At 43.1% G+C, this 15722-nt stretch overlaps 1 protein-coding gene across 1 annotated transcript in view; it reads right to left on the bottom strand.

Annotated features, from left to right (window-relative positions):
* Positions 1-612: 612 nt before the first annotated feature.
* USP39 (ubiquitin specific peptidase 39) overlaps positions 613-15722 on the bottom strand; it is a 47556-nt gene continuing 32446 nt past the window's right edge. The window contains exons 10-13 of the mRNA XM_073622092.1: positions 15198-15340; positions 14008-14143; positions 10911-10997; positions 613-952 (exon numbers count right to left, since the gene is read on the bottom strand). Coding sequence (XP_073478193.1) covers positions 905-952; positions 10911-10997; positions 14008-14143; positions 15198-15340 — 414 coding nt within the window. The 3' untranslated portion in view covers positions 613-904. The remainder of the gene's footprint in view (positions 953-10910; positions 10998-14007; positions 14144-15197; positions 15341-15722) is intronic.

The raw sequence follows: 15722 nt of genomic DNA, 5'->3' as shown, positions 1-15722 counted from the left end.
TCTATGATACTTACCAGCTGTCTCTCACTGTTAAAATAAACCTACCAATATTATAGACTGATCACTTCTTTGTCAGTGGGCAAACATACAAAATCAGCAGGGGATCAAATACTTTTTTCCTTAAGACCCCTTTCACACCGAGCCGCCTAGAGCGTTGGCGGTAAAACGCTGTTATTTTCAGCGGCGTTTTATCGTCAGATTTGCGGCGCATTTCGGCCGCTAGCGGGTCGCTTTTGCCCCCCCCCCCAGCGGCCAAGAAAGGGTTAAAACCGCCCGCAATAGTGGCATTTTGCCGGCGGTATCCCAGCGCTGCCCCATTGATTTCAATGGGGAGCAGTGGTGGAGGAACGGTAAACACACCGCTCCTTCAACACTCCAAAGAAGCTGCTGGCAGGACTTTTCCTGACGTCCTGCCAGCGCACCGCTCCGGTGTGAAAGCCCTCGGGCTTTCACACTGGACACAATAGAGCAGCTGTTTGAGGGCGGATTGCAGGCGCTATCTTTAATGCTATAGCGCCTGCAAAACGCCCTCGGTGTGAAAGGGGTCTTACTGTATATGAACTTTCAGTGATTGGAGTTACATGTACTTTAACAAAAATCAAAGGTAGAATGTTTAGGGAAAATTGAATTTAATGTATATTAAACAAACAGAAGCCTTTAACCTTCCTTCATAGATTTAATATAAAAATATACAAATTCACAAAACTCCTGGAAATAGAGGAATTGACTGTAATTTTGCAGAGAGGTTGTATCACGGCAAGAGAAGGCTGTTCATGTTCTTCAACATGTAATGCATCTTCTACAGGCTGACCAGTCTCACTTTCCAGTAAATATTTACACTTCAACCACAACGTCTACACCCCCCAGTACTCGCAAGTTCTCTTTCCAGAAGACCAACTTTTCCTCATGCGCCCTCCTGATTCTGCTCACCGTCATCACGTCTCTTCCAAATCTGTGAACAAAATAAACAAAATTAGTTTTTATTTTTATATATAATTTACAGCTGTGTTCAAAATAATAGCAGTGTTTTTTTTTTTTTTTTTTTAAAGTGAGTAAAGCTCAAAATCCTTATAATAGCTTTTATTTCCATACACACAAATACATTGGGAACACTGCACAGTCTATTCCAAATCAAAACATGACGAAAAATGTTTCAAATTAGTTATTACTTTACAGAAAGTGAAGAAAAAAAAGAATATTAGGTGTCCCCCCCCCCAACAAAAAAAAATTAGGGTCTCCATTTTTCTTTACAAACTCGAACATTTAGGCCACTTTCACACTGAGTCCCATTTCAGGCGTTTTAGCGCTAAAATTAGTGCCTGAAAAGTGCCCCTCAAGCCACCCCAGTGTGAAAGCCCGACTGCTTTCACACTGGAGCGGTACGCTTGCAGGACGGGAAAAAAAGTCCTGCAAGTGGCATCTTTGGGGCAGAGTGGGAGCGGTGTATACACTGCTCCTAAACCGCCCCTGCCATTGAAATCAATGGGCAGCGGCGATTTGCGGGCCCCTTTAACCCTTTTTCCCCAGTGGTCTTCCAGGACAGCCCTTGAAAGAGATGGAGTCCCTCCCATCGACCCAGGAAACACATTGCCAAAACAGTTCAAAAGGTGGTCCCTCAGGTCCCTGGCCAGTCATTTGTGTTTCCTCCTTCGGAGGAACATGTTGCCAGGAACCAGGTCAGAAGGACTATCTCTCAGGGGCTGCCTGAGGGGAGCGGAGCTGCACAGGGGGACCGGGTCCTATCCAGCAGCTCCAGATTAGTCCTACCTCTTTTCTGGGCTCGGGTACCGTCCGGCTGACAGAAGCAGACCAGTTACCCCCCTCTTTTCGGTGCCGAGGTGGCCAGTGGCAGGTTGATGCTTGTTCCCCCCCAGGAGCGGTGTAGATGGTTTCTTCCATCTCAGCACCATGCTGTAAGGGCGGTGGGGTCGGAGACGCCAAGCGTCATTTCCGGCGGAACCGCGTCATCCCTGTGTGCCGAGACTTCTGGTTCCGGGTCTCTGAAGGCACAAACCCACGCTGGGCCTACAAATCCCGACCAGCGTCCAGCCATAACGGACTAGCAGCAGGATCCGGAGCTCGGGAGGGGGACCATGGAGGCTAATCCCCAGGACACTCCGGTGGATGCAGGCACCAGCCAAACACAGGTAGGCTGCTGGGCAAGCCCTTACTATGTTTATTCTGGGGTTTTGTTGTAAGGCTGGGATTGGTAGTACCCCATGGTGGTGGTTATCTCACAGTCCCGGGCTGATGCAGCAGTGGTGGCAGCACGGGTGTTTTCTACTAAAAGTTAGAGGGATTTTGATGCTAAAGATCGTTTATTCTTTATTGCAGGCTAAGGAGACCCCAAGGGAAGACAAGTCAGGCTGCAAAAAGTGCCCTAATTGTGGAAATAAATTGTCCTCAGGCTCTAACAAAGCCTTATGCAAGCAGTATATTGCAGGCTTACTTAAAACAGAGGCAGACTCTCCCTTGGCGAAATTCCTTGGCTCCTTTAAGGATGAGATGGCATCAACCTTTAAATCTCCCTGCGAGTTAATCGCAGATGTAGGCACGTCTGCTTCCACCAGTAAAGCAGCTGCGATTCCCTCCTCACCATGCCTTACAACACCCAGTTCTGGGGAGCCCCGTACAGTCAGGGAGCATAGCCCCGTGTTAGTTAGCCCTGAATCCTGACGCAGACTCAGATCAGGATGAGGATCAGGCTGTAGCTAACAAAGCAGCAAAATACAAGCCGTCTCTGGAGAATGTAGACGAGCTGTTGAGCGCTATTTATGATACGCTGGCAATTGATGAGGAAGAAACTCAATTGACCAGACATGATAAAATGTATGAGGCTCTGGGGAAAAAGAAAGCTAAGGTATTCCCTATACATAAAGTGCTTTCTGACCTTGTCCGCAAGGAGTGGGCCGAGCCAGATAAAAAGGTCTTCTTCCCAAATTCCCTTAAAAGGAGATTCCCCTTTGATGAGAGCCCAGAGGCAGTCTGGAATAAAAATCCTAAACTAGACACCCCTCTGTCCAAAGTCTCAAAACAGTCTGACCTTGCTTTTGAGGATATGGGTCATTTAAAGGACCCAATGGATAGGAAAACAGACATAGTTCTTAAAGAGGGCCTGGGATGCCTCTATGGCAGGCTTAAAACCAGCTCTGGCCACTTCTTGTGTTGCCAGGAATCTGGAGTTCTGGTTATCCCAACTAGAAGAACATCTAAAGGCAGGCATGCCTAGGGGGGAGCTCTTGAAAACCTTCCCTATGCTTTTTAAGGCGACAAGTTTCATCTCTGACGCTTCCACTGATGCCATAAAATTTACGGCTAAAACAGCGGCGCCTTCTGTCGCAGCTAGGAGGTCAGTCTGGATAAAAACTTGGGGGGGGGGGGGGGGGGGAGACACGGCGTCTAAAACACGCCTGTGCAGTGTCCCCTTTACAGGAGACTTAGTCTTCGGGCCTGAACTAGATACCGCCTTGGAAAGAACGGTGGATAAAAAGAAAACCTTTCCCATTAAAAAGAAAAATTTTCAAAGAAAATTTTTTCGTCCCTCAAAAGGAACCCTCCAAGTCAGAGAAGGAGTTCAAACCCAAAAAGCATTGGACAGGACAAAAAGGGAAAGGGAAACGGGGCATACTTTTTAACTGCCCCAATTCAAACCCTAAACCCCAGTGACATCAGGGATCCGGTCGGAGGAAGGTTAGTGAATTTTCTCCCACAGTGGGAAAAGATAACCTCAAATGAGTTTGTCTTAAACATTATAAAAAGAGGGTATGCGCTGGAGTTTCACAGCGATCCACCCTCAAAGTTTCTTGTGACAAAGCTTCCAAGACGCTCAGAAAAGGCCAAGGCCTTACCTCTGTTAATGGGGAAATGGTGGATCAAGAGGTATTGACACCAGTCCCTATTCAGGAACAGGGGGACAGTTTTTACTCGCACATTTCTGTGGTAAAAAAGCTGTCCGGGAAGTTCAGACTAATCATGAACCTCCGACCTCTGAACCGCTCCATACGATACAAAAAATTTTGGATGGAGTCCATCTACTCGATAAGGAATCTTCTCCAAAAAGAGGTGTTCATGGCTACCCTGGATTTAAGGGACGCCTATCTGCATATCCCAATAAGGAAGGAATGCCAGAAATTTTTTCGGATGGCGATCCAGATAGACACCAAAATTTATCATTTCCAGTGCAGAGCACTTCCCTTCGGACTGTCGTCCTCCCCGAGAATCTTTACCAAGGTTCTCGGGGAGGCATTAGTTTCGTTAAGACTACAGTCAGTCACGATTATTCCATATCTAGACGACTTACTCCTCACGGCCCATTCGGAGAAACAACTTCGTCGGGACCTAGAGTTGACACAGCTCAGCCTGAGGCAGTTGGGGTGGAAAGTCAGTCTGGAAAAGTCCAAGACTACCCCAACACAGGAAATTTTGTACTTGGGGTACAAGATCCTGTCAGTAGAGCAGAGGATAGTCCTGCCGGAAGAAAAAATATTGAATCTGCGCCAGAGAATGTCTTTTCTTCAAAGCAGCGCCAAGTGTACAGTGAGGGAGGTGATGTCGGTCTTAGGACTGATGACAGCAGCCATTCCAGCTGTACAATGGGCCAGGTTCCACCAAAGAGACCTTCAGAGGTTTCTGTTGGAACAAATAAAAGACAAGGATCTGGAAGAAGAGATTTCAATCCCCACCAGAGTAAAGCGCTCCCTCTGGTAGTGGAAAGAGACAGAGAATTTGAACAAAGGGGTTCTCTGGATCTCTCCTGTCACATCCATACTAACTACGGATGCGAGCAGCTGGGGCTGGGGAGCCCACCTCAACTCAGACTGGGCACAAGGCAGGTGGACGTCAGAGAAGCATCTCTCGTCCAATTGGAAGGAGCTAACAGCTGTCCTCAGGGCTCTATTATTCTTTCAGAATACAATACAAGGTCATCATCTACAGGTCCGTTCAAACAATATGACGGCTGTAGCTTATATAAACAAGCAAGGAGGCACCAAAAGTCATCGACTAATGCTGGTGGCCAGTCGCATGTTTCAATGGGCAGAATCCAATCTGGCATCCATCTCTGCAGTTCACCTGAAAGGGGAGCTCAACAACACTGCAGATTTCTTGAGTCGACAACGAGTGTCGAATCAAGAATGGTCTCTACGCCCGGAAGTGTTCAACTACATAGCAGCTTACTGGGGAAAACCAGTAGTGGACCTGTTTGCAAACAAGGAGAATGCAAAAGTTCCAAATTTTTGCTAGCTACACCCAGGAGATCAGCCCTGGGCAGTAGACGCCTTACAGACCCCATGGACCTTCAGTTTAGCGTATGCGTTTCCTTCGCTTCACCTCATCCCGAGGGTTTTAGCGAAGTTTCTAGTAGAGGAAACGTGTTTAATCTCAGTGGCACCGTTTTGGCCCAAGAGACCATGGTTCACAACGTTGCTACGGTTGACAGACCAACCTCCTCTGAGGCTTCCCTGCAGACCAGACCTTCTGTCGCAGGGACCTCTCTTTCATCCACAAGTATCCATATGCTGAACCTCTCAGTGTGGTTACTGAGGAGGAAATATTGAGGAGCAAGGGCCTGACTGACAGAGTGATTCAGACCCTGCTACAGAGTAGAAAACCTGTCACTCAGGCCATTTACAGGAAGGTCTGGAGAAAATTTAACAGCTGGTTGAACAGCCGAGGTGAGGTAAACATGGATACAGCAAATATCCTGCAGTTTCTCCAGGAGGGGATAGACAAAGGACTAACTCCTAGTACTAATAAGGTCCAGATAGCGGCCTTAAGTGTGTACTTAGAGAAAAGGTTGCAAGAAGATCCTTTCATTGCTAGGTTCTGTAAAGCAATCTCCAGACGCAAACCAGTTAGAGTTAACATCGCTCCATCCTGGGATCTATCAGTCGTTCTAAAGGCATTTTTGGGGTCACCTTTTGAACCTATCTCAGAGGCCTCTCTAAGACTGGTCACTTTCAAGACAGTACTACTTGTGGCAATCACTTCAGCATGCAGAGTTAGTGAAATCCAAGCTCTCTCTGTCAGAGAGCCCTTCCTCCAAATTCTGGAAGACAGAGTCATCCTAAAGACAGACCCTGGGTTCTTACCAAAGGTGGCATCTAATTTCCATAGGTCACAAGATATTGTCCTCCCTTCTTTCTGTCAGAAGGCTTCAAACGAGAAAGAAAAGCGTTTTCATTTATTAGATGTGAGGAGGTGTATCCTAGAGTATCTTAGGGTAACCAATCTAGGGCTGAAACAACTAATCGATTAATCGACAACTAATCGATTATGAAATTAATCGATTACTATTTTCATAATCGATTAATCGGCCAGTAACATAATGGGGTTAAAAAAAAACTAAAATGAGCCCTTTATAGCACAAAAAGAGCAAATAATCGCTACTGTAAGTATTACTTTCATAGTTCTACAGTAAAAAAAAATTACAGTAGTGATTATCTGCTGTTTTTTGTACTATAAAGGGCCTATTTTCGTTTTTTTTACCCCATTATGTTACTAAATGTCTTAGACCTGGTTCACATCTATGTTTTTTTGCAAAAACGCACTACAGTTCATCTACATGGTTTCCTATGGGACACGTTCACGCAAAACTTTTTTGGTTCAATAGACTTCAATAGAGAAGCTGCAGAAAAGCATGTAATGCGTTTTTGCAGCAATTTGTGCTTTTTAATCTGCCCAACAACAAATTGGCCAAAAAAAAGCAAAATGCAAATCACAGCAAAAACACGTGCACAAAAATCAAAACGCACTGCAGAAACAGATCAAAAGCAAACTGCATAGGCGTGTACCGAGCCTTATGCTGGCCACATGGATCAATTTTCAGAAAAATCTTTGTACATTCGCTGAATGAAAGAATGTTGTTTGACATTTTCACTTGTTTTTAACATTCTGTTTTTAAAATGAATGTCATTTCTGAACGAAAACCACATACACTGTCTGAAAATTCCTTTGAACAAGCTTTCTATTATTTCCAAATTTTCCCGTCACTGTGGTTGAAAATGAACATCGATTTGACCCCACTAACGATTAGAAAATCGAACAAACGTTCTTAAAATGACATTATTTGTTTTTATTTTTAATTTTAAAAAATTGATCTCTGATGATTATTTACCAGATTCACCCTTTAATAGTATATACAGTATATCTCCTCTAATAGTATATACAGTATATCTCCTCTGTCTGTTATTCTCAGAGTGGATTAGATATTTTGCTCCCTAACCATATAGTTGGTTATTTATATTTACCACTGCATAGAGATATTTAAGAATAAATTGCCTTTTTTTAAAACTTTACATATTAACTAAAATTATACACCACACTTTTTTTTTAAAGGTTATTAACCGATTAATCGATTAATCGAAACAATAATCGGCCAACTAATCGATTATGAAAATAATCGTTAGTTGCAGCCCTAAACCAATCCATTCAGAATCTCAGATTCACTTTTTGTTCTTTTTTCCGGACAACGTAAGGGGCAAAAAGCTTCTGAAGTCACCATAGCTAGGTGGATTAGGCTAGCTATAGCAGAGGGTTATAAGACAGTAAACAAAGATCCTCCTGGGGGTATTAAAGCCCACTCCACAAGGGCATTATCAGCATCCTGGGCAGAAAGAGCTGGTGCCACCCCGGAGCAAATATATAAAGCAGCCACGTGGTCAAGCTTTTCCACCTTTACAAAGCATTATCGACTAGACTTAATGTCCAGTCAGGATCAGGCTTTTGGGAGAAAAGTTCTCCAAGCTGTGGTCCCCCCCTAATCTGGTGAGTACTTGGGGATCCTCTCAAGGGCTGTCCTGGAAGACAACTGGGGAAAACTGGAGTTAGACTTACCAGTAACTCCTTTTCCAGTGGTCTTCCAGGACAGCACGATCCCACCCTTTTTTGATTATGTTAATGTACTAACATTATTACCTGTTACGGTTATGTTTTTGCAGTTTCATCCTTCGGTTCTTGGTAAATGACTGGCCAGGGACCTGAGGGACCACCTTTTGAACTGTTTTGGCAATGTGTTTCCTGGGTCGATGGGAGGGACTCCATCTCTCTCAAGGGCTGTCCTGGAAGACCACTGGAAAAGGAGTTACCGGTAAGTCTAACTCAAGTTTTCAACTGCTAGTGGGGGTTAAAAGCACCCCGCTAGCCGCCGAAAAGAGCTGCTAAGACAGTAAAGCGCCGCTAAAACTAGCAGCGCTTTACCATCAACGCGGCCAGCGCCTCAGTGTATTAGCTTTCCTGTGAATCATTGAATATTTAGTTGTATAACCGCTATTTCTGAGAACTGCTTCACATCTGTGTTGCATGGAGTGGACCAACTTCTGCACCTGTGAGCAAGTATTCCAGCACTACATTCCACAATTCCTCCAGATTTCTTGGTTTTACCTCAGAAACAGCATTCTTGATGTCACCCCACACGTTTTCTATTTAATGAAGGTCGGAGGATTGGGCCGGCCACTTCATAACCTTAATCTTGTTGGTCTGGAACCAAGATGCTGCTTGCTTACTGGTGTGTTTGGGGTCGTTGTCTTGCTGAAACACCCATTTCAAGGGCATTACCTCTTCAAGTATTTTGAAGTAGTCAAACTGATCTATGATCCCTGGCATGTGATAAATTGGCCAAGCACCATAGTATGAGAAACATCCCCATATCATGATGCTTGCGCCACCATGTTTCACAGTGTACTGTGGCTTGAATTCAGTAATTTGGGGGTCTGTCTGCGGCCCCTAGATCCGAAAAGAACAATCTTGCTTTTTTTAGTCCACAAAATGTTGCGCCATTTCTCTTTAGGCCAGTCAGTGTGTTCTTTGGCAAATTGTAACCTCTTCAGCACATGTTGTGCTTTCAACAATGGGACTTTGCGGAGGCTTCTTGATGATAGCTTGGCTTCACATAGGCATCTTCTAGGTGTTATGCCACGTACACACGACCGGACTTTCTGTCAGAGTAGACTCTGACGGTAGTTCCCACGGAGTTCCGTTGAAACGGACTTGCCTACACACGATCACACCAAAGTTCATTCGTTTAGAAAGCGATGACGTACAACGGGACTAGAAAAAGTAAGTTCAATAGCCACTAGCCAATATCTGCCCTTGCGTTGTTTTTGGTCCGTCAGACTAGCATACAGACGAGTGGTTTTCCTGATAAGAGTTGAGTCCGTTGGAAAGATTTGAAACATGTTATATTCCTAGGTCCATCAGAATTTTAGAAAGAAAAAGTCCGATGAAGCCCATACACGATCGGAATGTCCGACGGAATGATTCCGTCTGACCTTTTCTGCCGAAAAGTCTGGTCGCGTGTACGCGGCATTACAGTACTCACAGGTAACTTTAGACCTTCTTTCATCAACATGGAGCTGATCATTGGCTGAGTCTTTGGTAATGTTCCCGTTTTCTTCCACGTCTGGCTTTGTTTGCCATTTTAAAGCATTTAAGATCATTTTAGCTGAGCAGCCTATCAGTTTCTGCACATCTTTATACATTTTCCCCTCTCCAATCAACATTTTTAATCAAATTACACTGTTCTTCTGAACAATGTCTGGAACGAACCATTTTACTCAGATTTTCAGAGAGAAATGCACTACACCCAGCATGTACAACATTTGCTGCCTTCGTCCTTAAATAAGGGCTACTTGTTTGACATTTGTTTTTTCACAGACTGACTGACCTCACTAATTGAACTCCACACCAGCTATTATTTTAAACACGCCCCTTTCAATTACTGATTCAATCACACAGAATCAGCAGCATGCATGTCATAACTGTTGGTTTTCTTTTACTCTACTACACCAAATAGTAAATTATTCGTCACGTAGAAATATAATTTATACCAAAAACAGTGGCCTGGTTAGTGATGTTGGACTGCCATTATTTTAAACATATACATACAAACACTATATGTTTGGTCAGTAAAATACTAATTTATGAGAAAAAGAGACTTTCAATAACGATCTGCAAAAATACAGTTCCACACCTATGTGATAAATCTGAGAACAGAACATTCTGAGATGAAAAGAATCAGGAGATAAAATGAACTACTATATAACAACTCGTGTTGCTATGTGAAATCTGCAGCTACCAGAAAGGACACTAATACATTATGGTCTACAAGACATTAGTGTATTGCAAGCAGCAAAAAACTGAATCATAAGGCCGGCCACACACAGTTCGAATCTTGGCCGGTTCAGCAGGTGCCAGCCGAGATTCAAACCGTTAATGGGCAGGCTGAATGTACCAAGTTGATCAATTGATCAACTTGGGTACGACCAGCCTGCTGGATTCTCTTACGATTGTCAATAGTGGCTGCTATAGCCACTAGCAATATTCATAGTCTAGACAATTGCTTGGCAGGAGGGATTCCCCTGTCAACACAATCAGTTATTGCAGGAAAGAAATTTGCACCGTGTATGGCCGGTCTTACTTGCATCAACAAGTGTGGAGCAATATCTGATTGGTTGGTATTTACAAGACAATAACATGCTCCAAGATGAGAATGGCACAGGCCAAGAGAAATGAGAAGATGCAAGCTCACCTACCTATTGCAGATACACATACACTTTTTACCTTCTTTCACAGAGGACAAGAACATGAACTACTTCAAAAAGGGGAACATTCTCTGAAAACAGCAGATCATTCCTAGACTGCTTCAGTGAGAGGTATTACACAGTTATTTACCTTTTGTTCAATGCATTGCCTAAAACCTTCAGAAATACATTTACAGAGTGAACTGAAGTACTGAGCCTTCAGAAGCCATCCTCATTCCAAAGACATTGCTCATTCTTGGAATGGGCTCTTCAGACGCATTTCACAATTTTACCTGTGTAAATATCAGCGGATGCTCGGAATGGTCTGTATGCAGTGTGCTAGACAACAAGGAAATACATTGGACAGACAGAAGACAATACTGCAGAATTTACCTGAATATAGGCTTCTGAGAGGGTGATCATCTGGGGTAAAATGTCAGTGACTTGCAGATCTTGCAGCTCATACCATTTTCCAGTGCCCTGTACATAAAACAAAATGAATGGAAACTGTCAACAAAACACATCTTTTTCAGCATCCTATTACAGTATCTCACAAAAGTGAGTACACCCCTAATATTTTTGTAAACATTTTATTATATATCTTTTCATGTGACAACACTGAAGAAATGACATTTTGCTACAATGTAAAGTATTGAGTGTACAGCCTGTAAAAAAGTGTAAATTTGCTGTCCCTTCAAAAAAACTCACACAGCCATTAATGTCTAAACCACTGGCAACAAAAGCGAGTACACTCCTAAGTGAAAATGTCCAAATTGGGCCAATTAGTCATTTTCCCTCCCCAGTGTTATGTGACTCGTTAGTGTTAAAAGGTCTCAGGTGTGAATGGGGAGCAGGTGTGTTAATCTTGCTGTCATCGCTATTACTCTCTCATACTGGTCACTGGAAGTTCAACATGGCACCTCATGGCAAAGAACTCTGAGGATCTGAAAAAAAAAATTGTTGCTCTACATAAAAATGGCCTAGGCTAGTGATGGCGAACCTTGGCACCTCAGATTTTTTGGAACTACATTTCCCATGATGCTCAACTACACTGCGGAGTGCATGAGCATCATGGGAAATGATGTAGTTCCAAAACATCTGGAGTGCCAAGGTTCGCCATCACTGGCCTAGGCTAGAAGAAGATTGCCAAGACCCTGAAACTGAGCTGCAGCACAGTGGCCAAGACCATACAACGGTTTAACAGGACAGGTTCCACTCAGAACAGGCCTCGCCATGGTCAACCAAAGAGGTTGAGTGCATGTACTCAGCGTCCTATCCAGAGGTTGTCTCTGGGAAATAGACCTATGTGTGTCAGCATTGCAGCAGAGGTTGAAGGGGTGGGGGGTCAGCCTGTCAGTGCTGAGATCATACGCCGCACATTGCATCAAATTGGTCTGCATGGCTGTCGTCCCAGAAGGAAGCCTCTTCTGAAGATGATGCACAAGAAAGCCTGCAAACAGTTTGCTGAAGACAAGCAGCCTAAGGACCTGGATTACTGGAACCATGTCCTGTGATCTGATGAGACCAAGATAAACTTATTTGGTTCAAATAGTGTCAAGAGTGTATGGCAGCAGCCAGGTGAGGAGTACATGGACAATTGTGTTTTGCCTACAGTCAAGCAAGTTTATGGGAGTGTCATGGTCTGGGGCTGCATAAATGCTTCTGGCACTGGGGAGCTACAGTTCATTGAGGGAACCATGAATGACAAAATGTGATATACTGAAGCAGAGCATGATCCCCTCCCTTCGGAGACTGGGCCACACAGGGCAGTATTCCAACATAAGGATCCAAAACACACCTCCAAGATGACCACTGCTTTGCTAAAGAAGCGGAGGGTAAAGGTGATGGACTGGCCAAGCATGTCTCCAGACCTAAACCCTATTGAGCATCTGTGGGGCATCCTCAAATGGAAGGTGGAGGAGCGCAAGGTCTCTAACATCCACCAGCTCCATGATGTCATCATGGAGGAGTGGAAGAGGACTCCAGTGACAACCTGTGAAGCTCTGGTGAACTCCATGCCCAAGAGGGTTAGGGCAGAGCTGGAAAATAATGGTGGCCACACAAAATATTGACACTTTGGGCCCAATTTGGACATTTTCACTTAGGGGTGTACTCACTTTTGTTATCAGTGGTTTAGACATTAATGGCTGTGTGTTGAGTTATTTTGAGGGGACAGCAAATTTACACTGTTATACAAGCTGTACACTCACTACTTTACATTGTAGCAAAGTGTAATTTCTTCAGTGTTGTCACATGAAAAGATATAATAAAATATTTACAAAAATGTGAGGAGTGTACTCACTTTTGTTAGATACTGTATGTGCTGGGTTATTACAACTCGGATCTAGGGGGCACATGAAGCTGTGTGACAAGTATCATTCGATCAGTACCACCACATAGGCTCTATCATGGCAACCCCTGGCTGCAGTAAAGAAGCTATACTCCGAAGCACAAATCAGGTTTCAGGCCTTCTGACCAATAGTTTTGCCATGGGTAGTGTTCAAAGAAGTATCTTGCTTGCCTGCTGAAAAGGCTGTTCTCAAACTTACAGAATATCTGGTTTAATTGAGTTGAGCTGAGTTGAAAAATACCCCAAAAAACTAACTGATCAAACTCTGAGTCTGAGATTGAACTTGATCCATCAGAGCCTCTTAAAACTCTAGGACCACAATGAGCATTCATGGATAGTCCCCAGGATGCCTTTTGAGCCTTGATCTTCGTTTCTCTCACCCCTCCATATTTGTCCTCTTTCCAATTTCTGTTATTTTCATCTGGGATGTTCTATAATTTTATTTATCCACTAAAATATGTAAAATATAAAATCTATAGAAATAATTTCTCCTTTTTTAAAAAGGTGTTGAACTCCAGGATTTGGCTACAAAAAAAAAAAAAAAAAGCAAAAAAACTAATTTATCATTTTCCTTCCACCTCACAATTATGTACCACTTAGTGTTGGTCTATCACATTAAATCCCAATAAAATACATTCACATTTTTGGTTGGGACATAACAAAATGTGGAAAATTTCAAGGGGCGTGAATACTTTTCAAGGCACTGTACCTGCTCTGTGCAACGGTTGGGGGTGATGCTCTGGCACAGGTGTTTTTTTTAATTTAATGCACAGAATGTATTAAATAAAAAAATAATAAAAAAATTAAGGCTTTAGAACCACTAAATTCAAAGAACACCGTTTGTAAGTCTTTTAAAATATACGCTATATATCAGATGTAAAACCACACATCTTCACAATCATATATCTAACACTAGAAACAATTCCTTATTTGCACTTATTTCCCTACTTTTTTGTTCTTCCACAGAATCTAACTACTTTATGCACATCAATAAAAAATAATTTTGTGTTTGAATTACATATGGCTAAGCCAAGTGTACACCTTATCCTCATAGAGGATGCAGTTCAATTCCTTGAAAGTGCATATGTAGATAGATATAAATTGATAGAGAAACAGACGTAAAACAAGATGAACACTCACATGGTGAAGAACATGGATCCGATATGAGCCTTCATTGGGTTTCCCATCATGCACTATATTTGCAATAAGGTCATAAGTTGTGTTCTTGTGCAAAGCCTGGCATTCCTCTGCCAAGTACTCCCGCAGATCTACATTCCTGTGTGGGTATTAAGAAAAAAATTTAAAAAAATAAAGAAAGGGGAGCAAAAAAAAGATCACTGGCACAAAACACGCTCTGCCCTGTCTGAAGAGCATTGCAATTATATTGCTGTGGACAATGCTACAGCTGTGGACAATTCAAGATGGTTGTTTCTAGTATACAAGTACAGCTTACTTAGGGGGTAACAGGTAAATCTTTCAGTTGTATCTCCTTAAAGTGGTTGTAAAGCCTCAAAAGTTTTCTACCGTCATACATTCTATGCATGAAGGTAAAAAAACCTTTAGCAGCCCACCCAATACTTACCTGACCCTGATCTTCCTCCAACGATGTACACGAGAGCCTCGGCTCTCCACGGACTCTCCCTCCTCATTGGCTGAGGCAGCAGCGGGAGCCATTGGCTGTCAATCACAGCCACTGAGCCAATGAGGAGAGAGAGGGGGAGGGGCTCAGCCACGGCTGTGTTTGCTAATGGACACGCAGAGCCATGGCTCGTGAATGAGTCGAGCCTGCTTGGGTGCCCCTATTGCAAGCGGCTTGCTCCGGGGGCACCCAGAAGAAGGGAGGTGCCAAGAGTGCCAGCAAGGCCCCAGAGAAGAGGATTGGGGTTGCTCTGTGCAAAACCACTTTTTTGTATTTTGTTTCTTTATTTGTATTTGTTATGTATATACGAAAGTTTTTCTGCTCTGGTTATTTTATTTCAATTTGTCTATGGGTTTTTTTTTTCCCCTTGTGTGATGAGCACCATACATTCATTTATTTCTCTTTTTTTTAGTTAACTGTGATGGCACAGGCTGATTGCACAACTGCAAGACATTGTTGTTCTTACAGGACCTAATACTCATGTCTGTCAAGATTACCACAGGCCATGGATAGATTTAACAGACTGGAACAGGAAAGGGGACACAGAAAAGTCTGGCAGGTTCACCAGGTATAACTCAAACTGCAGCAAAAAGTATACAAAAATACAAAAACAAAACATGCATTTGAGAATTGTCTGGAGGAAGCTCAGACAAGTGAAGCCTTTTCATTCCATCAGAACTGCAGTACATACGTGATAGGGAAATTCACAATAGTCGGATTCTTCTCCACGAAAAAGTTGTTCTTTGTGAAGCGTTTAATGCAAAATATCAAATATGGCGGAAGCTTGGTCAGTTGGAATCGCTTCAAGAAGTTCTCTTTATAGGTCTTGTACTCCTGTACAAAAAGGTCATTCACGGTTAGTTTCCACAACAGAGAACAGAAAAGAAAATGTACCTTCTAGAAATACCAATAATAATATGAACTGAAAAAAAAAAAAAAAAGCAGCAATGTAAAGTAAGCCCAGTCAAAGAGCTTGTATTTAGAATGTGTGAAAATATGCAATTACCAGACTTGCTACATGACTGCCATAGTTATTTTCCACTTGGCAGCATTCTGCACTTCACATACTACAATATGAATGAGTGATCTCCCTGAATATTTTTCCTAAGGCGGATAAGCCTTTGAACATTTGTGTCAAATATATAAATTCAAACAAGTCTGCAGTACAGTAAAGCAAGGAAGGTTTCCCCCTTGTGGTAGCCCTGCAGTTACTTAT

This window comes from Aquarana catesbeiana, linkage group LG03 (assembly GCF_042186555.1).
Source record: "Aquarana catesbeiana isolate 2022-GZ linkage group LG03, ASM4218655v1, whole genome shotgun sequence".
NCBI lineage: Eukaryota > Metazoa > Chordata > Amphibia > Anura > Ranidae > Aquarana > Aquarana catesbeiana.
This window is presented reverse-complemented; position numbering and strand designations above follow the sequence as displayed.